The sequence below is a fragment of the Rattus norvegicus genome, chromosome 4, assembly GCF_036323735.1.
Source record: "Rattus norvegicus strain BN/NHsdMcwi chromosome 4, GRCr8, whole genome shotgun sequence".
NCBI classification, from domain to species: Eukaryota; Metazoa; Chordata; class Mammalia; order Rodentia; family Muridae; genus Rattus; species Rattus norvegicus.
The window spans coordinates 165,765,428-165,790,514 of record NC_086022.1 but is presented as its reverse complement, the minus strand read 5'-3'; the positions used below and the strand labels follow the sequence as shown (position 1 = coordinate 165,790,514).

General features: G+C 37.1%; 1 protein-coding gene across 4 annotated transcripts; it reads left to right on the top strand.

Annotated features, from left to right (window-relative positions):
• The first annotated feature begins 391 nt into the window (after positions 1–391).
• On the top strand, positions 392–24,568 carry Ly49s6 (Ly49 stimulatory receptor 6). Of its 4 annotated transcripts, none has more exons than XM_017592745.3 (6): positions 392–522; positions 2,168–2,372; positions 4,002–4,082; positions 7,592–7,727; positions 14,571–14,675; positions 23,957–24,568. In XM_017592745.3, exons 2-6 carry the CDS (start codon positions 2,261–2,263, stop codon positions 24,129–24,131), a joined length of 609 nt encoding a protein of 202 aa, XP_017448234.1. In that variant the 5' UTR covers positions 392–522; positions 2,168–2,260; the 3' UTR covers positions 24,132–24,568. The 4 variants fall into 4 exon arrangements, 3 of the variants coding, with proteins under 3 accessions (XP_017448234.1, XP_017448237.1, NP_001376158.1); NR_171199.1 differs by having other exon boundaries at positions 445–522; positions 2,206–2,372; positions 7,592–7,719; NM_001389229.1 differs by having other exon boundaries at positions 445–522; positions 2,206–2,372.
• Positions 24,569–25,087: the final 519 nt, after the last annotated feature.

The following is a 25,087-nucleotide window of genomic DNA, read 5'->3' as shown; positions in this document are numbered from 1 at the left end:
AAAGAAAGTCCTTCCCAGTGGAAGAATGAGATCTTTAATGGCATTCCTAATCCATACATTGACCTGCACTTTGCATAAATCAAAATCAAGAAGTAACTTTAAAATTAGTGACATAAGACAAAATTTCTGACAGCCCATTTGAAGTCTAGGCACAGAACAACTCCATTCCCCGTTTTTCCTATTGTTTTTCCTATTGTTTTGCTAAGGACACTGGTTTTGCTCTCTCCACATTTTACATCTTCTCAGTCTTCCAATGTTAATTATTGACATGTATTTTGCAGCAGCACAGTATGTTGCTTCTTTGCTTTACCCTCAGAGTCAGCTTTCATTAAACAATTTCCTCTTTTCGCTTTGGTCAAGAGGAGGAGCAGAAAGTTATGAGGTTGAGTATCACTCAGAGGAAAGTTAGTTTTGTCATTCATGTGGAAGCCTCTTTGTGGATACAGACCAGGAAAGGTCAAGGCTATCTCTAATTGGGAGACGAGTACCTTCCAACAGAATCACTTTGGGATAGAGACACAGGTAACAATACCTGCTTTTATTGATTTCCTATCAGTGATCAAGTGAATTTCATATGGCCTGACATGAAAATAGGATTGATGAAGAAACCCTGCAGGTTGTGTTAGATCAAGTTAACTCTGGCAGCATGTGAAAACTGTTATTCTGCACTGATTATCTTCTTTCACACTAAACTGTGAATTTTTTTGTGTGTGTGCTAAGAAGTTAAGATAGAGGTATCTATGGAGTTCTTTACTCTTTAACTGTGTCAAATGTTCATATTTCATTCAAATGAAAATTATCTCAGTTGGACCCATGTTAGATGGATCAGTTTGTAAATGTATTTGATAAATATCCTTGATCTAATACCTGCATTTGATCCCTGGAACTAACATGATTGTGGAGTGAGAGAATGCACTTTTTAAAGTTGTCTTCTGGACCGATTATAAGTGGCTCAGCCAGCTCCACCCTAGGGACAATAATAAAAAAATAACAATTTGGAAAGAGATTTGCTTAATGGAAGGGTTCCTTTTTGGTCAAAAAAATAAAGGAAGAGGTAAATCACCTCAGAAAACTTTATATATTAAAATAAGGGAAGAATGATTTAATATATGCCATTTGTTACCTTTATTACGTACTGGATCACATCTTGGTGATTAAAGTAAGGGTAAGGTCAGTTACCAATACTTACTATTTACTAATACATTGATATGTATTATCAGATTGTATTTTTCATGGGCATTAGTTCATATATTCTGCATAGTGATGGAATTTATTTTTCTACATGCTCTTCTTGCCACATCATGTGCGAGTGTGTTATATGTGAAATGGTTGTGTAAATGGAATGCTTTGAGATTAAAACTTCATATTGTATCCACTATGATTCTCTCTGCTGCTCACACATCCATCCAGCTATGTCCCCTTTTTACTTTTCTTATTGCTGCAGTAACTAGGGGCAACATAGGATTTCTGAAGACTTTGAGCCAGGAGCCTCAGATGAGAGACAATATTTAGTTTTGTCTTTCTGGGTTTGGATTATGCCACTCAGTAGGATCTTTTCTGGTTGAATCCATTCACCAGGTTTAAGCATAGAGAGGAATATGTACATTGTGGCTAGATGGAGAAATCGTACATATCAGCTGATTGTAGCTTCCATGAAGATTTAGTTACATGACTTAGATCACCTGAAATAATAATTTTCTAGTATTCCTTGGAAAGTAGTGTCTGGGAAACTCTGTGAGCCATGTATAAAAAAATACTGAAAGAATATTTAATATTTATGTGTTTGCAACAATGTGTAAATAATTTTAAAGCAACATTTTTATTACTTGCTAATGCTTTTACTCATTTTTGTTTTGATAGTTTGTTTAAAAGGTTTGTTTTATTATAATGATTTTCAGTAGTACCACTTTTACCTAAGATTGTATGTGCTGAATATTTAGAACAAAGTGTCTGCGTCAATATTAATATGACTTAATAAATTTTTAATTCTGTACATATTTCTTAACCAAAATTGCTGTGAACATTAGAAATATAAACAAATTTAACAGAAATATGCAAAGATTCTCACCTGTAGTGGAAATTGGGGCAATTCCAGGTCAGGGTGTTTGGATACTTAAGTAAATTATTCATCCTACCATTTCTCAACCCTATTTATCATCAAATCCAGGTACCATAACAAAAATGGTCATTTCAACTTGTTTTTAGAAAAAACTCAAGGCCCGATTTTAACTGAAAACAGACTTCATACATCACTCCCAAAATGAGTAAGCAGGATGTTCCTTGCTCAACTGTGAGATTTAAAAAGTCTTCAGGGTTGCTTTACCAAGTGAGGCCTGAGGAGACTCAAAGGCCCAGGGAAGCTGGCTGCAGAGGTAAGTGCTTTAAGTGTCTAAAATCTCTTGCTTTTTAGGCATTTTAAACTTACAACAATTGAAAATAACTTACTGCCTTCTATCAAAAGCTATCATGTTCCATTTCATCTGGCCTTGGTTATGCACAAGTGAAGAATGAACTTTTAATGTTAGTTGGAGGGTAATCAAATAAAAAAGTACTTAACACTAAATTAAAAAAAAATAAAGCAATGAAGTTTTAAAAACCGAAAAGGAGAGAATTATAAATTATTGGTATTCTTCGGTTTTTAGTCAGTTACATATAGAGGGACACATGGCTTCAGCTGCATATGTAGCAGAGAATGGCATTGTCTGACCTCAATAGGAGGAGAAGCCCTTGGTACTGTGAAGGCACATTTCTCCAGAGTAGTTGAATGCCAGGTTGTAGAGCTAGGCATGGGTGACTGAGAGGGAGAGCATCCTCACAGAATGGGGAGGGGTAATGGGAGAGGGTGGAAGCTGTGAATGGAATAACATTTGAAATTAAAATACATAAAATAGCCAATAAATTAAGAATAGGAAAAGTTGTGAGAAACCATAAGGAGATTTTTTTAATTCAGTCTAGTCAAGAAAATTTTGAAAACTTTGAAACTAACCAACAAACTAGCGTCTGAAAAAAGACTGAGTTTTCTAGAGAAAGAAAATCCTAGAGAAATGAGGCTTATGCATTAGAAACAATATTTTTGTTCTCAAGGAAAGTGTTTTAATTGTCATATATATCACCAACATTTAATATAACAGGGACCAACAGTTGTCATCAGAAGATGAATACTCTAAATGGTAATAATGTTGCAGATGAAGGAACAGGGAATGGGAGGTTAGAGGTTGTGGGAATGACTAAACCTTATTGTGAGTTCCTGAAATGTCAAAGAATAGTTTAATTTATTAGTGAAAAAGCAAAAGTATCACTTTATTTTCTTTACAATTTTTCAGTTGTTCGATATGCACTGTCATGACTCTGTTCCATGCTGAGATAATTTTCTTCATTGATGTTGTGGTAATCAGAAGCATGAGTTTCAGATACTAAGTATCATAGATGCAAAAAATATTTAGTATTATATAGAGCAAAATCAAATTACATGAAAAAGAAATAGTTGAGCTATAGGACCTTTCAAAGATGGGGATTTATACAGATCAGGTCCAGACCAGCTGTGACTCCCTACCAGTTCTCAAGAACATCCATCTTTCTTTCATTACTCTGTATCCTCAATTTTCTTTCCTGGTGGACTCTATACTCCAGTTGGTATTCTTGGATTGCATTGCAACTATTCTTCAAATGCCTTCTCTAGAATGCATATTTGTTCCTATAGAACTGGGTGAAGACACAGGTCTGTCACCCAACTACTTCTAGTCTGATTCCAGAGGATTCACAATACAACCAGAAATAAGTTCAGGATTTTGTGAAACTTCACACATGTAGGATTTCATCAGCGGGTGCATTTTAGGGAGAAATCTACAATTCTGAGGGCACATTTTCATTCAGTTTGTATCATCAACTTATGCATAATTTCCCCTTTTTCTCTGCTAAACAGAATTTTAATTAGTATTGAGATGTGCGCTTTTAATGGTGTTGATTTTCTTGCTATGTTTTGTTGACTTAAGTGTGTTCAGTCCCCTGGCAGCTCACTGTGATTGCTATTGGAATCCTCCTTTCCCTTCGGCTGGTTGCTGTTGCAATGCTGGTGACAAACAGTAAGTAACTGAGATACATCTTAATTGAACTTCTGCCTAAAAATAGCTTTGGACAGGGATGATGCAGTTATACACTCTGTTGTCCTGCCTATAATCAAAGATGAGTGAGAATCAAGGACTTTTATAACTTATCCTGACACTCTTCATTGCTCTGTTCTCTTTCATAACTAATCTGCTATTTCTGGGGCGGTTAGCAGCTGCCCTGCTCTTTCTTACTCTTGGACATGCTCACTCTGAGGACTTGGTGCTAGTCTACATTTCTGAGCTAAAATGACTGTTAACTTTACGCAAACATTTTGTGAGTTATAGCTGTGCAAATAATTGATGACCTTCTTTTCCTTTTTCTTCAATGTATTGAGGTCATGGTTAAGTAAAAAGACTTCATCTGTTCTGAGACATTAAAAGTTAAACTTTATTAGATTCCTTCATATTTACAGAGTATCACTTCAAGGCTATGCTAAAACAAAGCTATGGAGGAGGATAGTTTACACACTTTATGTTTCAATAATCATCATCCCCTTTCTTAACTATTTCTTAGTTCAATTTCCATGACATGTTAAGTATTCACGAAATATTTTACTTAGGTTTTTATTTGTCTAATCATGCTGTAAAGTATTAAGTAATTGGAAGTTTCCTCCACCATAATTTCCTTCAGCTGTATTATTTATTTTACAGTCAGCTTAACTACAGAGAAAAAATTATGTATCTGTTTCAATAGTGAGTTAATAGAAGTGTTAATTTATAAATGTTAAGTACCAATGAAAATAATAATGAGTTGTCTGTCAACATGAATTTTTTCTTGAATCTTAAATTTTAATATATATACTTTATGAACATTTATGCTGCTATACCTGTGACTACTTTAGTTTTTCAGTATAATCATGAAACACATGAACTGCAAAAAACTCGAAACTGTCACCATAACTGCAGCACCATGGAAAAGGACATCAATTTAAAGGAAGAAATGCTGAGAAATATGTCTGTAGAGAGTGTTCACTACAATGCTCTTCTGGACTTAATAAGCAGAGAAGAGAACAGATGGTACAACAAAACTAAGACTGTTTTAGCTTCCCCTCAGCACATACGTATGTAGCAGGGGAGGACCATGAATTCAGAATTGCATTATCATCTATTGTTGGATGATCTTTTATGGAAGCATTGAAGGCCATACTTCAGCTTAAGATTCTGGTGATCTCTGGGTTAATCATTTGAGGGTTCCTTATTTATGTAAGGTCTTGGAAACACAGAAATCCCTGTCTGGGTTAGGAGAATATTATAGTTTCTGTATTTGGGACACTTCTAGCTACCTGAGGGTGGACTCACAAATCAGTAATTGTGATAATTTTTTGGTCCAAGGGAAAGTCTGAGAGTCCCTCTTTGTTGCTGACATTACACCCAAGTTCTTTTTTCCCTTTTCCGGTTTCACAGACATAAGTCCCCTCTCCCATTCCCTTCCCCATTCAGTCCCCCTTCCTGCACCCTGACATTCCCCCACACTAGTGATCCAGCCTTGCCAGGACCAATGGCTTCTCCTCCCATTGGTGCTTAACAAGGCCATCCTATGTTATATATGCAGATGGAGCTATGGGTCAGTCCATATATTGTCTTTGGGAGGTGATTTAGTCCCTGGGAGCTCTGGTTTGTTGGCATTGTTTTTCTTATGGGGTTGCAAGCCCCTTAAGATCCTTCAATCCTTTTTCTAATTACTCCAATTGAGTTCCTGTTCTCAGTTCAGTGGGTTGCTGCTATCATTCGCCGCTGTATTTGACACTCTCACAGAAGTTTTTAATAGAGTATATTTTTCAAGTATTCATTCTAAAATAGACTTAAAGATTCATATGGGTGCAGTTATAAAAATAATGGTGTGTGTGTATGTGTGTGTGTTTTTGTGTGCATTCACACTTGTGTGTGTGTGTGTGTGTGTGTGTGTGTGTGTGTGTGTGTGTGTGTGTGTATGTATGTATGTGTCATCTGACTCGTCTTCAGAAAGTTGGCCTGTTGGTAATAAAGGGATCCTCCCTGGAGTGTACAGGAGCGCTTAACCATGGTTTGCAGACATTGCACCTATGTCAGTGACACATGAATGAGACTGAAAAGATGAAAATATCAAGTGTCACAGGAAACCTTTCGTATTCTTCATTGTTACTGGTCATTCTCAACTGATAACGTTTATCAATCATCATTAAATATTTTTTCAAGAATTAGAGTTTATGAAGAGTTCTTATTTATTATCTCATCATGCTGAGACAGTAGGATGTGATGATTCTCATTATGTGAAGACTAAATATATCTAAAACTGCTATATTATAAAGATTGTGACTGGATGAAAAGAGCTCTAGATCATTGTTGAAGTATTTCACACCCATGAAAAATACTTTGTGTCATTAGTTTAAAATAACTTCATTATCTGTAAAGGGTAGCACAATGATGTAATCCCTAAGATTAGGATACTGAAGAACAAAGATTATAACTCTCAGGACAATGTGGAAAGAACAGCAGATTCCAGACAAACCTATGCTACATGAATATCGTGCTTCACAGAAAAATAGAGGTAGGACATTAAGTTTGTAAACAAAGCATGGATATTCCCAGGACCTCAGTAAATAAAATATTCATATTCAGGTGATCTTGCTACACAAGTTGTACATATTTTAATGTATTTAACTTGAAACCTTGGGCATGTGGGGACATCATATAAGGGTTCAACATAATCAAGACTACAGAGTGTCAACATCAAAACTTCTCCTGTATCTTTCTTTTAATCTTAAAGTATAGCATGTAACACAGACATTGTCATGGTGCTAATTACCCAGTATTGTATGCACCAATGTGGCAATGCATTACTGCAGATCTAGAATTCTGTTATCAATTTAATTGCCTCTGAGTAGCAAGTGCTCATTTCATTCCCTCCAGCCCCTGTTATCTCCAAAGTGTCTGTTTCATAGAACTGGGATGATTTAGATAACTGATTTGTATGGAATTGTAATGTGTGATTTTAGGCCCGGTGTGTTCCACTTTACTCACCATCCTCAAGTTCATCCATGCTTGTCATGTAGGTCATCATCTCTCTTTTGGGTTTTGTGTGAGAAATGATATCATTCTGTAGCCAATGGACAGTTGGATAGCATGAAATTCATCACTTAGCCTATGGTGGCCTCAAATTGGTAGTGTACTTCCTGTCTCTGTCTTTGGAATTCTCAGGTTATAGGCATAAGTCATCATGCATAGCTGTTTCATTTTTCTTTAAAGGATAAGGGAAATTCTTTTTATACACAGGCTACATCTTCTCTACTCATTCACCCATGTTTGACACATAAAATTTCTCTTTATCTCCAGTGTTATTTACAGTGTTATATAGATCAGGAGTGTGCAGAGTTCTCTGGGCATTATAAAATCCCTATTTCTGAGAATTGTGAGGTTTTATTTTTTTTACACAGCCTTAATAAATACATTGTTATTCTAACACAATCCAAGAAAATAATGTTTAACTATTTCATTCTTTTCTGTAGGTGGTTGTGTTGAAATGCATTGGTTATGCTATGGTATAAAATGTTATTATTTCATCATGGACAAAAGAACATGGCGTAAATGTATACAGACCTGCCAGAATTACAGCTTATCCTTTCTGAAGATACATGTAAGGATGTAAGATACTGAATTTTGGATTTTTAAAAAGTATATGGTTTTCCTGTAATTTAAAAAAAAAAAACTGTGGGACTCAGGTATGTCAAGACGAGACTTGTTACTATAAAGACACTTGTGTCTTTCAGTCTCCTCCTTTGCTCAGGAGTCTACCACAGAGTACCTCAAAAAGTATGCCTTCCCCTCTTGAAGTTTAACCCCTTGGTATAGCACATCCTCTTGGTGAAAGTCATTTTTCTCCTTGGAGTTCCAAATAAGCCCCTCCTGCCTAGTGTTTTTTCTTTGGAACCTTGAAATGCAGATGCCTGAGATGAGTAATCAGATGATAACAGGAAATGTAGCTGAGCTCTGGGCCTATTTGCAAAATGAGATGCTATGAAAAATGGGGAATTAAATGGTTGACTAGTTAGCCCCATGGTGATCTTCACTGAAACTGTCCCTATCTTTACTGTGTAGTATTCTTACGTTTTGTAAAAAAAAATCATGTTTAGAAATCATTATTTTAAAGAAAACAACTTTTCCAAGTTTCTGACATTATTTTTAAATAATTACAAATGAAATCCTTTCTAATATGAAGACTATATTTTTCTAGAGAAATGATTGCAGCATCATGTTGAATCACATATTGAATACAACACAGTATGATATTTATACACAAATACATGTTTAAACAACAGCACAAAAGAATTCTTAGTGAAAGAAAATAGTGCAATTTTTCCATTTGATACAGTAAACATAACCAAATTTATATTTTTTATTATTATTATTATTATTATTATTATTATTATTATTATTTGTATTTTACTTATCCATATTACATCTTGTGGACTAACCTCTTCCTGGGCATCACTCCCCACAGTCCATCCTGTATTCAAATCCCCTTCGCCTCTGAGAGTGTGGTGGATCCTTAGTTATTACTCCATCCTGTCACATCAGGTCTCCCTGAGGCTAGGCGCACCCTCTTCAACTCAGTCCAGATGAGGAAGTCCAGGTAGAAGAACATTGCCTATATATATGTAACTGCTTTTGGGATATCTCCCATTCCAGTTTTTTGGGACTCACATGATGACCAAAGTGCCCATATGCAGGAAAATCTAGTTCCAGCCCTGTGTATGCTCTTTTATTGTTGGACCACTAGGGTCCAGGTTATTTCCTTCTGTTAGTCTTCCTGTCAAGTTTCTATCCCCTTTTGGGGCCTACATTCTTCCATAATATTCTTGAAATTCCATCCACTGTTTGGCTAAGGGTGTCTGTGTCCTTATGTGTCAGCTACAGGGTGGAGTCTCTAAACTCTTGTCTGAGCACCACTAGTAGGATCAGTGATTGTGTCAGCTACTGAGTAGAAACTGTAAATTCTTGTCTGCAAAGATAATCAACTATTACTCATAGCGTTAGGGGTTGTTGCTTTTTCCATGGGGTAGGTATCATGTTCAGCCAATTATCAGTTGGCTGTTCCCAACTGGGGAGTCTGTGCTCCATCTCCAATCTCTGTATGGCTTGTAGAAAAGTAAGTTTTGGGATGAAAATTTTGTGGGTGGCTTGATGTCCGTTTTGATTCCCCAGGGTTCCTCCTTGGCCGAAGGAGGCAACCATCTCAGGCTCCATATCCCCAATACTTTGAGTCACACCTAAGGACACCTTTTTTGATTCATGTGCACCTTCCATATTCCAATTCTCCAGCATATTCTGGGAATGCCCGTACCCTTCCCATCAGTCGTAGATGTCCACAAATTCTCATTGTAATCACTCCATAGTGATTAAGCATTTGCAAACCAAACACTGAATTTCCCACTCCCTTTCTTATACCCTTTCTAACCCAGTTCCAATTCTCCATTTGCTTTCCATGACCATCCATTTCCCACTCCAAGTGGGACTAAAGCATCCTTGCCTGTTGCCCTCTTTCTGTCCATCCTACTAAGGCCTGTGTAGTATAGCATGGGCACCCTGTATTTTATGGCTAAAAACTATGTAGAAGTGAATTCATACCATGCCTGTCCTTTTTGGGACTGGGTTACCTTAGTCAGGATTGTATTCTAAAGTTCCATCGATTTGCCTGAGAAAGCCATGATGTTTTTGTTTTTCATAGCTAAATTGTATTCTATTACAGACATATACCATATTATTTATACATACTTCAGTTGAAAGACATCTAAGCTCTCTCCACTTTCTGGCTCTTAAGAATAAGTTTCTGTGAACATAGTTGTGTGAGTGTCTTTTTGGTATGGTGCAGTTTATTTTGGGTATTTCCCAGTCGTGGTATAGCTGGATCTTATGATTGAATTATTGCCAGTTTGATGAGGAAACATCAAATTGATTACGAAAGTGATTGTACAAATGTGCACCCCCACCAGCAATGGAGAAGTTTTCACCATGCTCCATATCTTTGCCAACATGTGCTATCACTTGAATTTTTTGATATTAGACATTCTGCTTGGGGTAAGATGGGATCTCAGAGTTGTTTTGATTTGTGATTTCCCAATGGTTAAGGACTTTCAACATTTATATAAGTGCTTCTTGTCTATTTGAGATTCATTTGTTGAGAATTCTCTGTTTTCCTCAGACATAGGAAAAAAGCAGAAGAAATTAATACAACAGTCAAATAAAATGTTAAATCTTAAAAAAAATTCCTCACACAACACATCCAGGAAATGTGTGATACCATGAAGAGTCCTAACCTTAGAATAATAGAAATGAAAGTCAAAGAGTCCCACCTCCAAATCCAGAATATTTCAGGAAAGTCAAAAAATAAAACTGTTCCAATCTAAAGAAACAGTCGCCTATATAAAGAGAAGCCTATAAACATAGAAGATGCTTTTAGAACAGAAATTAGACCAAGATTGAAAAGAAAACACTTCCTCAGCATATTGGTCAAAACACAAAATCTAAAGAGAAAGAAAGAGTACTATCTGCTCCAAGCTAAAATAGGCAGGTAACAGTCAAAGGCAGAATAATAAGAATTGCTCCTGACTTCAGATATGATATGTTAAAATCTCTAAAACACCACAGTTGTCAACCTAGAATGCAAGAAATAGCGAGTGAAATTCTGAATCACCATAGAATGGAGGAAAAAGGATATTTCAAGACAAAACTAAGAAAATACTAAAAGGAAGCTTCCAACCCTAGAGGAAATATACATTCAAGAAAACATCGGAAATAATTAGATCAATACCCGCAAAATCAAGGAAAGGAACAGAACCCACAGATATGCACACACACAGAGAGACACACACACACACCTTGTTGTAATACTATAAACATAATACAGAGTAATGTTGTCTTTTACCCCGCTTGGTCAGCACCACGGTGCCCCAAGATATCTGCTAGATATCTTGGCGGACACACATCTCAGCCGCATACTTTCCTACACTCAAACCCTCACATGAAAGAACACACAACACAATAATATTAGATCCAATTTGTAAGATATAATTGCCCACTTAAACATACAAAGCCCGGTACCATCCATCCCTTAGGAACATTGAAAACAACCTGTAAATACACAGAGAAGAATCTTAACATCACCTGCCATGGCTTCTCCCCTCTTTCCCTCTCTCCTTCTCTTCCTCTCTCCCTTAGTCTCCTCCTCTTCCTTCAAACTTCTCTCCTGCCCATCCTTTCTTCTCCTCCAATGACAGGCCTCCTTCTATCCTGTACCTGCCTCACCTGTGACATCATCCTACACACACACACACACACACACACACACACACACACACACACACTCAATCAATCAACATAAGTATGTTTAAACCTACTCATATATTAAAAAATAAAATCAGCTTCTTAATTAAATATTATGCCATTCCAATGTCACATATATACACCCTAAATGATGCCAAGTATCTCCCATAATCAGTCCTGTGTCTTCTGCATTGGGAATATGGAAAGGTCCTTTGTGTTGCATGGAGCTTCATGCACATTGTTTCACATAGCACTATTTTTCTTACTGATCTTTCCTTGAAGACAGATCATTACTTTCCATAAGAACACCTCCAATATGCTTCTCTACTATTCAAAAATGGAATTTGAATAGTGGCATAGGTCATCAGAAATCAATTAATGATATATGGGTTTTGGGGGGAGGGTTATAGAAGGTGATGCATCCAAAATCTAAATGGACATGATTAAAAATCTCACAGGTGGTATCTTACTTCAGAGACAAAGTGAATGGTTTCCCTCTAAGGTGAAAAACAAGATAGATTGCTCATTCTGGTCATTTATATTCAGTGGTGTACTAAAGACTTTAGCTATAGCAATTAGGCAAGAAAAAGAAATAATTTTGTCTACATTGGAAAATAGAAGTTAATATATTTCTATTTACCCTTGACATTTCTTAGATTGAAAATCGAAAGGAAACCTCAATTAAATTAGATAACACATTAATTTAGTTGAGCATTTAGAAAAGAAGAGCAGTATAAAGAGCATGTTATAATCTATATGGAAAATCAGGCAATGAAATTAGGAAATTATTAAGAAAACAAGTCTATTTATAATATCCTCAACAATCAGAAAGCACCGATAAATTCAACAAAAGACATGAAAGATTTATACAAAAATGTACAGATGTAGATAATTGGAAGAAAATTCCTATGCCTACATTGTAAGTCTTTATAATAGTAATACATGATACTCACTAAATTAATACAGAGAATTTATATAATCCATAACTATATGTTTTGCATAAATTGACAAAAATTGAACAATTGATGTCATGTGTTTGCTCCTTGCATCTTCTGTGTTCTGTTTTTGAATGGTTAAGGAAAAGAGTGGAAGTTTGAGCATGTCAATTTTATTAGAGTGGCCTAGAGATAACTCACTCTATTTTCAGTCACATTCCTTTGTCCAGAATACAGTCGTTCAGCCTCATCCAACTGGCTTCAAGGTAGAAGAAGAAAACAAGTTTGCTGAACAAGTAGCCAGTCTCTATTATGCAGGACGAGCATAAGGAGAAGAGTTGGAGACTACAAGCACAGATTAAGGGAGCATGTAATTTGCGGTCAGTCTGAGAGAGGACTTCGTTCTTTTCTTCCATTGTTCATGGTAAAGCATTACCAGACTGGATGCACTGCAAGCAGCACATTCCTGCTGGTGAATGAGCTGAGTCTCCATCAGTAATTCCTGGGGGATAGAAAAAAGATGAGGGTAAAGTGTAACACATTAGCTTCTTCCCTATAGAAATGCAGCCCTCCTGCCCATACTGCCATTCAAAGGGTTTGGGACATGCATGTGGGAAAGAAACTGCTATTTTTCCACTGTTCTTTTTCCTTTTAGTTACATTTATTTATTTATTTATTTATTTATTTATTTATTTATTTATTTATTTATTTACAGTCCATTAGTCATTTCACACTCGGGGTCCTCCCTCCCACAGTTTCTCACCCCATTCATCCTCACCTTGTCTCCAAAAAAAGTACACCACCCTTCTCCTGCCAGGCCAGCCCTACTCCTTGGGGGCTCAAGACTCTTGATGGTTTGGTGCATCTTTCCCAACTGAGGCTTAACCAGGCAGTCCTCTGCTGTATAGGTGTCTGGGGCTTGTATGAAGTCCTGTATACTGTGAGGTTGGTGGATCTGTATGTGGCAGATCTCAGGGATCCTGGTTAATTGAGACCCTGAACTGCTATGGGGTTTCTTTTCTCCTCAGCTTGTTCCAAACATTCCCTAATTCAACCACAGAGGTCCCAAAATTCTATTAAATTTTTGGGGTTAGTGTCTGCATCTGTCTCTGCCCCGCTTATATGTGGGCCTTTTTGAGGACAGCCATGCTAGACAATTGTCTGTATGCAAACTATAGTATCAGTGATAGTGTCAGGCCTTGGAGCCTCTACAAGAGGTGGATCCATATTTGTGCCTATCACTGCATTGCCTTTCTCTCAGTCTTTTCTCCATTTTTGTTTCTAAAGTTCATTTAGAGAGAAAAAATTCTGGGTCAGAGTTTATGATTTTGGATGTCAACCCCATCCCTCTATTGATGTCCACTTGTATTTCTACTGGACATGGACTCTATGAGTTCCCTTTCCCCACTGTTGGTCATTTTATCTAAGGTCCATCCCTTTGAGGCCTCAGAGTCTCCAACATTTCAGGTCTATAGTGCTTTAAAGAGGCATCTCCCTAGAGTTTGTACACTCCAATTCATTCTGCTACCCCTCAGGGTTTTTTTTTTCTTTTTTCTTTTTTTCAGAGCTGGGGACCGAACCCAGTGCCTTGTGCTTGCTAGGCAAGCGCTCTACCACTGAGCTAAATCCCCAACCTCTCCCTGAGGGTTTTTTGCTCATTCCCGCCATACCTTACCATATTTCTGTATCCTCTCCCCCTTCCTAGTCTGACAGAGGTCACTTCCTACTTCTGCCTGCAGAGATTACTTTCCTAACCCTCCCAAGTGGAACTGAACCAACTTCATTTGGGCCTCTATGTTTGTCAACCTAATGGAAGACTGTGGATTGTATCTTGTGTGTTCTGTACTTTTTTAATCAAATATGCACTTATTATTGAGTACATACCATGTGATCTATGTTTTTAACGGGTATTAGGCAGGAAGTTTGTGAGTTCAAGCAGAGACTTGTATACATAGTGAGACTTGGTCTACGAATCACAGTCACAAATCATGTCATGAACAGGTATCCCAGAACAACTGAATTTTCTATTTAGAATAACATATTGAAATGATATAGTTTTGATATGAATGCACTACTAGTTGGAAGTACGTTTAGGAAATGAACATGGTGGGTCTAAGCAGTGGGAAGAAAGAACAGCAGAGGATGACAAAGAAATGCTGGGAAATTTTGCTTGCTCTTCTCTCATCAAACAGACAGAAAATCATCATGAGGTGTGTTGTTTCCTTTACAGAAGTTCCTTCAGGACCACATTATTTGAGACAGTTACTGGATTGGATTGTCATATAATAATAAAAAAAAAGGAATGGTCATGGATTGACAACACCCCATTGAATTGGTGAGTTTCTGAACCCTTCAGACTCTAAAAGTGGTATGAGAATTGGGAGATTGTGTATAAACACTTTTCTCTCATTTCACTTTACTTTCCTCATTTTCTATGGAGCTCATGGGGAAAGACAAGGTGCATAAGGAAGTCTATGAGTCAGTGTTTGACAGGTAAGTTTTGTGTTCAAGATACTGACCAATGATGCTTAATATATCTCAGGATTGTGTCTTCTAAGATGCACAAGGCAATAGCAAGTCAATAACTTGAGATGCTATGAAGTGACTGAATGATCATGAGAGACACATTGAATGTGAGTCTCTCATATATTTTTTGACATTTTTACTGTTTGCTTATATAATTTTTTTTTCCTTATAAATATAAGAACATGTTCATATATGCTTACATATGGATTCCTACTTCCCATTTGAAGTTGTTGTTTCACATTTTTAATGTATAATCTGGTAGAAAACAGTTACTGCTTAATTTATTAATATTATATATTTTTTGAGTATTTTACATACAACAAATAATATATCAACATATCAACCTCTATTCAATCTAAAAACTCTAACATGTCTCTCACTATCTCATGCCTTTATTATTAACTGTACATAGGTGCATGATTGTAGCTCAGCTACTAAAACCTTGAAAGTCATCAGGGATACAAACTTAATAAATAATTGAATCTCCTTTTCTGAAACTGTCAACTAAGAATACTAATTTAATAAGAAGAAATAATCTTTGTAGAAATTTTATTTTGTCCAGAAGGCTGCATTTCGGAGAGCTTTTTTCCTCTCTGGTTCTTACTTTCTTTCTATGTCTCCTTCTCTGCTATTCCCTGATTCTTGGTGGTGGTGTGGAGGGGAAGAAGTTGATGTAGATGTCTCTTTAAGGAATGATAACTTATTCCAAGAACTTTGACCAATTCTGCCTCTCTGCATGCATTATGGCATGTAAATCAATGAGCATTGAATACTCAGCAATGAACACACATATATGGTGACTTCAACCTTAACAAAGGAATTAAAATCATCCAGCATTTACATCAAATGGTTCTGGCACAATGGGAGGTCAGCATGTAGAAGAATGAAAGCAATTCTTTCTTAACACCTTGTACAGAGCTCAAGTAGAAGTCAAATGAGGACTTCCACATAAAACCAGACCCAGTAACACACAAAGAAGAGTAAATGGAAAGGAGATTCAAACACATGGGCACAGTGGAGATTTTTGTTGTTGGGATTACAAGCTGGTACAATCACTATGGAGATTAGTCTGGTGGTTCCTCAGTAAATTGGACATAGAAATGAGGACCCAGACTATATAAATCCTATACATATACCCAAAAGATTCTCCAACATAAAACTAGGACACATGCTCCACTTTGTTCATAGAAACCTTATTTAAAATATCCAGAAGCTGGTTAGAACCCAGAAGTCTCATAAAAGAGAAATTGACACAAAAAATGTAGTATATCTACACAATGCAGTACTAATTAGCTATTAAAAACAATGACTTCATTAAATTGTTCTGCAAATGGATGAAATTTGAAAATATCATCCTGAGGAAGATAACTCTGTCACAGAAGAAAAAATGTTATTGTAGGCAATCACTGATATGTTGAATATTAGGATAAAAGCTCAGAATACCCAAGGTACATATTCACAGACCATATGAAGCTCAAGAAGTAGGAAGAGCAAAATGTAGATTCTTCAGTCCTATTTAGAGAGAAGGAAATACTCATAGAAAGTAAAGGGTGGGAGGGCTTTGGAGGAAGAGCGGAAGGGCATGGGGAAATGGACACTGGACCAGTTATGGGATGCGACAGGACCAAGAATTTAAACATCGGTTTATAGTAATGGAGGATGGGACACTGGGGGTAGCCACCAGCAAGTACTAGATGTCGGTAAAGCAAGAAGCTCCCAGGACCTAAGTGGGATGAACTTAGCTAAAAGCCTCCAAAATTGGAGGGAGAACCTGCAGTTTCCATACATATCAAGATGTTAGGCAAGGCCCCAAGTATGAGGACACCTACTCAACTTCAAAATTTTCAACCGAGAATGACTCCTGTCAAAAGGAAATACAGGTACAAAATATGGAGCAGAAACTGAAGGAAAGGCCATCCAGACACTGATCCACCTGGGGATCCATCCCACATACAGACATCAAGCCAGAAACTCTTATTGTGGAAGCAAAGAAATGCTTTCAGATAGGAGCCTATATGGATGTGTCCTGAGAGGCTCTGCCAGAGCCCTTATGAACAGATGAGGACACTTGAAGCAAACCATCTTATTGTGTATAGGGATTCCACTGGAGAAGTTATACAAATATGAATGAGAAAAAGGGTATTGCAACTCCAGAGGAAGAAAAAGATTATCGAACAACCAGAACCCCCAAGCTCCTAAGGTCTAAATCACCAAACAAGGAGTATACATGGAGGGACCCATGGTTCCAACAGTATATGTAGCAAAGGAGGGCATTGTCCTGTATCAATGGGAAGAGAGGCCCTTGGTCTTGTGAATATTAGATTCCCCAGTATAGGGGATTTCCTGGATGGTGAGGTGGAGGAGGGGTGTAAGGGACAGGGGATTTCTGAGGTTTAAAGAGAAAATGGGACAATATTTAAAATGTGACTACATAAAATATCCAAAAAAAGTTATCATGGATGTTGAGAGCAGGACAGGCCTATGCTATAACTATAAATACTTTTATGTATGATTGAAACTTATTTCTTTAATATATGTGTAAAATATACAAATATACATATACATAAACATTTTGTATTTATCTATATATCATAATATTAAGTATATATCCTTAAATTTTTAAAATTATTTTATATATTTTCATTACACTCATTGTCTCCTTCAGTACCCCCTCCCATAGTTCTCTATCCCTTCCTTCCTATTGCCTATGAGAGGGTGCTCCTCCCTCACCAGGTCTCCTCATTCACTGGGGCCTCAAGGCTCTAAAGTAATAAGTGCACCTTTCCTGCTGAGGTCAGATAAGGCAGACTTATGTTAAATAGCTGCCAGGGCCTCAGATCAGCCTGTGTATGCTCCTCTTTAGTGGGTCAGTCTCTGGAAGCCCCCTGGAGTGTGAGTTAGTTGAGATTGCTGGTCTTCTCATGTGATCCTTCTCCCTTTCAGTTTCTTGAATCCTTTCCCTATTACAACCACAGGAGTTCCTAACTTCAGTCCAATGTTTGGGAATTACTATCTGCTTCTGTCTCAGTCAGCTGCTGGTTGGTATTCTCAGAGGACAGAGAAGCCTGACTCCTGTCTGTAACCACATCATAGCATACTAGAGTCAGACCTTTCTTTCGTCCTATGGGATGGATCACAAGTTGGCCCGGACATTCGACTACCTTTCTTTCAGTATTGTCTCCATTTTTGTCTTAAATTTCTTTTAGACAGGAACAATTCTTGGGTTAAGAATGTTGTCTTTGCACCATCACTCTTGTCCCTGTACATGAGACCCTGTTGACCTACTGGAGATAGACTTCAATTCTCTTTCCCAAATGTTGGACATTTTAGATAAGGAAACCCCCAATGAGTCATGAGACTGTCTCACCTCCCAGTTCTCTGTAATTTCCAGAGGGTCCCTCCTCCTCCCACTATTTGAGACTGCCCATTCCCGTTCATTAATTTGGCCCTCTGAATATATCTCCTATCCCTTCCCACCATATCTTGTCCTATTCATATTTTTCCCTCACTGTCCCCTCTCCTATCCAGGTTTCTCCCTCTATCTACCTCCTGTGATAATTTCCTTTCCCCTTCTGAGTGGGATTCAAGCATCCTCACTTGAGTCTTCCTGCTTGTTAAACTTCTTAAGCTCTCTGGGTTGTATCATAGTCATTCTATACTTTTTGGCTAATTCCTACTTATCAGTGAGAATATACCATGCATGCCATTTTAGGTTGGAGCTACCTCATATAGAATGATAATTTCTATGTCCATTTAGTTGCAAAATTCACGATGTTCTCATTTTTAATTGCTGAATAGTATTCCATGTTGTAAAAATGCACCACATTCTCTGTATCCATTCCTTGACTGAGGGACATCTAGGTTGTTTCCAGCTTCTGGATATAACAAATAAGGCTTCTATGAAGAAGTAGAACATATGTCCTTGTGGTATAGTCTGGCATCATTTTTTTATATGCCAAAGAGTGGTATAACTGATATAGATGTGTCTTCAGATAGAATTGTTTCCAGTTTTCTGAGGAACTGCCAAATTGATTTCCAGAGTGGTTTTAGCAATTTGCAATCCCACTGCCAATGGAGGAGTGTTCCTCTTTCTACACACGTCCCAAGCATGTGTTGTCACATGACTTTTGATCTTGGACATTCTGATTGTTGTGACATAGAATGTCAGTATCTTTTTAAACTTCATTTCTCTGATGACTTTGAGTATTTCTTTCTTTTTATTGGATATTTTATTTACATTTCAAATGTTAGCCAATTTCCCAGAATTCTCTCCAGAAACCCTTTATTCTATCATCCTGCCCCCTGCTTCAGTGAGGGTGCTTTCTCACCCACCCACACACTCCCTTCTATCTCCGTGGCCTGGCATTGCCCTTTACGGTGACATTGAGCCTTCACAAGAACAATGGCTTCTCCTCACTGATTCCTGAAGATGCCATCTTCTGCTACATATGCAGCTGGAGCCATGTGTGGCTACATTTATACACTTTGGTTGTTGGTTTAGTCCCTGGGAGCTCTGGGGGATCTATCTGGCAACTGACCATTTGTCAGGACAGTTGTAGCAACCTCCAATATAGAATCTATGACTTCTCTAAACTTGGACTCTTGATTTACCTTACAACACCAAACATTATTTTTTCATATAGTAAAAGCCTTAGTTCTAATAAGAAAGGGTCTTTTTATGCCTAACATAAATTGCCTAATAGATTAATATTGTAGCATGCAGGTTCAAATGCAAGTTAGGACTATTCATATCTTTTCTCCCATTAAAACTGCAAAAACAATTGTTAAACTTTTGAAAACCAGCCCAGGGGAAGATATTTCCATATTGATTTGACATTGACTTCTCCCTGTGTTGATTTCTTTTTATTATTTCTTGCCTTCTATTCCTCTTTGTTGTGTTTGCTTCTTTTTTCCCCAAACCTTCCAGGTGTACTTATAAATACATAGTATGCAAAATTTAGTTTCTTTATGGAGGGACTTAGTGCTATGAACTTTCTCTAACAAATTTTTTCCAGATTTTGAAAAGGTGTGGAAAGCTTAGAGTCAGACTCGGTGGTACAAGTTTTTAATCCCAGGAGATAAAGGCAAGCAGATTTTGGAGTTCAAGGCCAGACTGGGACAGAGGAATTTCTAGGTATAGAAAAGCTTAAATCCAGGCATGGGTTTACATATCTTTAATCCAAGCATTTAGAAGGAAGAGTCATGCAGACCTCTGAATTCTTGTCAATCTACAGAACATGTTTCAGGAGAACCAATATTATGCAGTGATTGAGTTAGGAAACAGAAAGCTGAGAAGTATAGTGGTGGGACATCCTCCAGCCTTATCACGTAGTAGAACTTGGCAGTTTCAGCCATAGGAACCTTGCTCTATAGTAAAAATAAAAGGAATATTGAGTCAATTAATGCTTTTTAGCTCATCTTCAGAAATTAGGGATGGTTAAGAAAAGATCAGCATTATTTTGGTGAAAAGTTCTGAGTAGTGTTTTCTGAGAACACAAAGAGGTAAGAAGAGATAAAGCTGTACCTCCTGCAGCCGATGGCCTTTATAAGGTTTAAGAATCACAAAAGTCATAGTGGTTTTGAAGATATGTAGGGGTCAAGGAAAAACAAAGAGGCTCAGCCCTGTGAGAGGCAAGGGAAGATCATTGATAAAGGGGAAGCTGTGATGTCTGAGTACAAAGGGAGTCATACAAATAAATTGAGGATTGGCACCATAAAGAGTGCCTATGAGAGGCTCCTTTTGTGACCTAGTTGCAGCAGAGACCCCAGGATATTGGATATTTCAGTATCATAGGATGACCACTAAAAACAGAGGGAGCAGTGTAGTGGAGTCAATTACATTCTAGAATGCTACATAGGGCAGAGCTGGAGAAGTAATCGAAACCCATTGGAGGAACTCAGAAGATCATGAGTGTATACCAGATATTGGAACAAGGAGCTGTGAGCTGAAGAAAGGCATTAACAGGGAGAAAGGAGTTTGTTGTTGAGGTCCGAATTGAATCTTTTCCAGGACCTCTTGAATGAGACACATGGAGATAGTGATTGAATCAATAGCAAGTGGAGTTTAATTTTGGTCTTTCCTGGTCCTCGTTTTTAAAGGGAGATGACACAGAGCAGACTGTCAGGGAGCTTTATAACTTGCAATCAATTAGGGCAGAATTCAAACAACTTTTAATGAGGCAGGGTATTAATGATAGGGCAAAGTAACCTCCAAGCTGACTTGTGATCAGTGGACCATTCTGAAATTTCCACGGGGGACAGCTGGGAGTCTGGGGGAGGTCTGTTGGGAGTCACAGGGAGCCTTGTTTAACAGTTTGGTTTGAAGATGCTCTGGGAACTAACTACTCCTTGGAAGGTAAAGGTCTTTATGCTTGGAGGTTTGTGATGGACCTTTCCCAATGGCTTTAGATTAACACCCAACTCAGGCTCTTTCATTCAGAGTCAACAAAGATGGAAAAAGAGTCAGATATCTGAAGAGTTCTTTGATATCAGACATGTAGTTGTAGAGTGTTGAGTTGCCTAGCTGATTTCCTGTCTTGGTTTAGTCTATTATTTCCTCCATATGGCATTTTGAATTGTTACTATATATCCTGGGATGTCGGATTTGTTTCTTCAGCCATTTGTTTTTGATTTTATAGGAAAATACATTTAAATAATTGAATCTCAGAAAAGACTTTGAACTTTGGACATTTAACATTGTTGAGATTGCTATATACAGTAGGGACTATTGACGTTTTAATAATGCATTTTGCATTATGTTTAGGTTTGTCATAGTTTTGTATAATCCTATTGAAGTTGTAGAATGAAATATGTTGGTTTGACTATGCTTGTCCCAGTTAGTGGTAGTGTAAGAAATTATTGCTGTGTTGATGTCTTAGTGCCTGTCCTGGAGAAAGCATGTCCCTGTGGGCAGATGTTGAGACGCTTCACCTAGTTATGTGGAAGCCAATCTTCTCCTGTCTATCTAGGGATATAGATGTAAAATCTCATCTCCTTCTCTAATCCTCCATCTGTGTTATGCTCCTGCCTTAGTAATTGACTGAACCCCTGAAACTTAAACATGTCCCAATTAAATATCACTTATAAGAGGTTCCTTGATCATGGTGTATCCTACCACCAATGAAACCCCAATTATGACACCCAGCTCTAGACAATAAGTAATAACATAATTTTGTCACATGACTGTATATCTGAAGTATTTTAGAAGATTATGGCATTGGACCCATGTTCTTTGAAATCATGGGCTTTTGATTTGATTAGAATTTAAAACATGGCATTCCTCAAGTAAATGTTTTAAATCTAGTAAAAAAGCAGTTAGTTATCCACTAACAATGATACCACTGGGCATATCTTGCTTAGTATGTATGTAGCTTGTTGTGGTATGAGTAAAGCCATTGATATCTTTTATCCTCCAATCAGACTGCAATGCACATTTGACCCTTTGATATGTAGCCAAAGGGAAATTATTCTTGATTGATTTGACATTAAATCTATATGTCTCTGTGTCACAGTGTGTTATATCTTCAGCAATAAGGTGTTACCATGTAGTTGTGGTTAAAGAAACAAGTGTAGAGGTAATAGCCGGTGTGTTGGAGATCTCTTGGTCTTCATGACCAATAATTTCCAGGATGTATCCCTGATTTGCACTTCATTATTCATTTAGTATCTTATAATTCTGTTGTTTAATTCTTCATACATATTAGGGTTTTGAATATAGAATTTCTCTGTATAGTTCAGACTCTGCTGGACCTTTCTCAGTATAAAAGGCTAACCTCACATTCATAGATTTACCAGGCTTTGCCAACAAATGCTAGGGTTAAAGATGTGCATCACCACCACACACAGCTCAACCTTGATCATTAAGTTACATTGTTTCATAGAATATTTTTGTTCAGGTCCTCCAACTCCACAATTAAGAGATCCTCACCAACTTTTTTTATTAGATATTTTAATTATTTACTTTTGAAATGTTAACCCTTTTCCTGGATTCTTCTCTTGAAATCCCCTAATCCATCCTCCCTTTCCCTGCTTGATTTACAGCCACACTCGCTAATCTTTTGGAAATCTCACATTTACTGAACTCTAGCCTATGTAGAAATCTGCATCATTATCTGTCACAAATATATTCATTAAACTTTAAATTATTAGTTAATATTTGATCAGGTTCTTGTTCCAAAGCCAATTTTGACCTGGTTTGTAATCCTAGTCATTCAGAGGTCCAAAATCTTTTCACCTGTTATTTTACTCCCACATGCTGAGATTCTATGTATGTATCACCTCTTCTTTGTTCTATTATCTATTAAACTTTTAAAATTGTTTTACAGTAAGATAGCTGTGGTATAAAGTATACAAAACAGCAGAGATTTCTGTTGAGTTGAATGCAAGGAAGTTCCTCAGTCACCACGTTTCAAATAAGACCTGTTAGTTCTGATTTGGGAAAGTCAAAAAAAAAAACCCAACAAAATTGTACTCACAAACCATTGTTTGTAATTGAATTAAACACCCCCTTTTTCTCTTTAAAAACAAGGAAAATAAGATTGCACTAGATGCCCCATACACATATTTCTTCTCTTCAATCTGTCATCATAGCACAAAATAATCATAGAAAAATAACTTCAATATTAAATTAGCCCTTATTATTTCTGAAATGCTGAAAAATAATCTTCCTTGCTCCACAAAATTAGTGGTATGAAAAGGATAGTTCATTGGTCATGTTCAGAGACTGTATCTATGTTTACTTTTACTCTTTATGTCTTTTTGTGTGGATTTATGTGCATGTTCATGCACAGATCACAACACCTGAGTAATTTATTGACAGTTGAAAGGACCTAGGTCTCTTCTTTATTGTGCAGCATCTGAGGGCTAAAAACAGATGGTCCGATTTGGTGTCAACAGTCTAACACATTCAAGTCACTGGCCCAAGACCATATTTTAGGAGTTTAGGGAAAACAAAAACATTTTAGTCTTACACATGTGATTCATTCCATATTCTGTATATTTTCGTTAATAAAACGTGTTACAAAAGTCATGGCCTTCAACAATATAAACTTGAAATTTTAATAACTGACAACTATTTTCTTTGTTTTATAGTGATTTGGTGGCAATGATATCACTACAAAAAACAGGAAATTGTAAATATTTCAGTATGACAGGTCTAAATGATGATGACTGTGGTAAAAGACATCTTTGTATCTGTGAAAAGGGAATCGAAAAATATCCTGCCCCGTTGTGCAGTGTTAACGAAAGGTCACAGTCTGCTCTGTGAATAAAGAGATGAGTTGCAAAGCGAAGACGTCTTCTGAAATTTGTCTTAAGAGCAGACACAGTATTCCCTTCTGGCACATGGAGCAGCTTGCATGTGGAGAATGGACATCCTTTGTTCCAAGACCCAAACGATTTTCCTCACATTGTCTCCTGAATGACACACAGAACCACATGGAGAACTCAATAAGTAATGCACACATCACATATTCTTTAGGATATTTCTACAGCGCATGGCTTGTTACCACAATTAATAACAAATCTGCAGTTGTGTGTTTTCATGTATTGGTTAGTTACTATTTGGTTTTTTTTTGTTTTTTTTTGTTTTTTTTGGGGGGGTGTAGAAAAAGTTAGCATTTTTAAAACGAGGAACTGTGGATGGGAGGACTGGTTGGGGTAGTGTCTTGACTGTTAATAAATAAAATAATTTTGAAAACCTTATGTTTGCTGTAAAATATAATTTCAGACTTCATGACTAGTTGCCATGACTAGTTCAAGACACTCAGAGAACCTTCTGAAGTTCACACGTGTTCTTAATTTCTCTTTCTCCTTCTGCTCCATTTGTTGGGAAAGTGTAATCCCATAGAAACAGTAAAATTTATTGAAGCCAGTTAGGTATGGTAGCTCAGACTTATAAACATACTATACACATGAATGTGAGGGCAGCCTAGGCGACATGTAAATTCTAATATCATTTGCTCTTGAATGAGACTTTGTCTCATGAAGCCCAAGGATGACATTAATAATAATATAAATTGTTTACAGTCATTTTTTTAGGGATAAGCATTTTCCACAGTATAGAACTATAAATATGATAACATATCTGTTATTGATCTATTAGTATGTTTCAATCGATGATTTACATTCATGTCTGTCCATTTTCTGGATGATGTTAGTATGTCCTAAGGGTCAGTATCATGCTATACATTTACTTGTAATTTGCCCATGACCTTCAGTTTC

Excerpts from the sequence above, each read along its gene's own strand:
- Ly49s6 (XM_017592745.3), top strand. The coding sequence starts at position 2,261 with ATGAGTAAGCAGGATGTTCCTTGCTCAACTGTGAGATTTAAAAAGTCT. Across the intron at positions 4,083-7,591 it reads TGCAATGCTGGTGACAAACA|GTGGTTGTGTTGAAATGCAT; the intron begins GTAAGTAACTGA and ends TCTTTTCTGTAG. Across the intron at positions 7,728-14,570 it reads CTGAAGATACATGTAAGGAT|AAGTTCCTTCAGGACCACAT; the intron begins GTAAGATACTGA and ends TTTCCTTTACAG.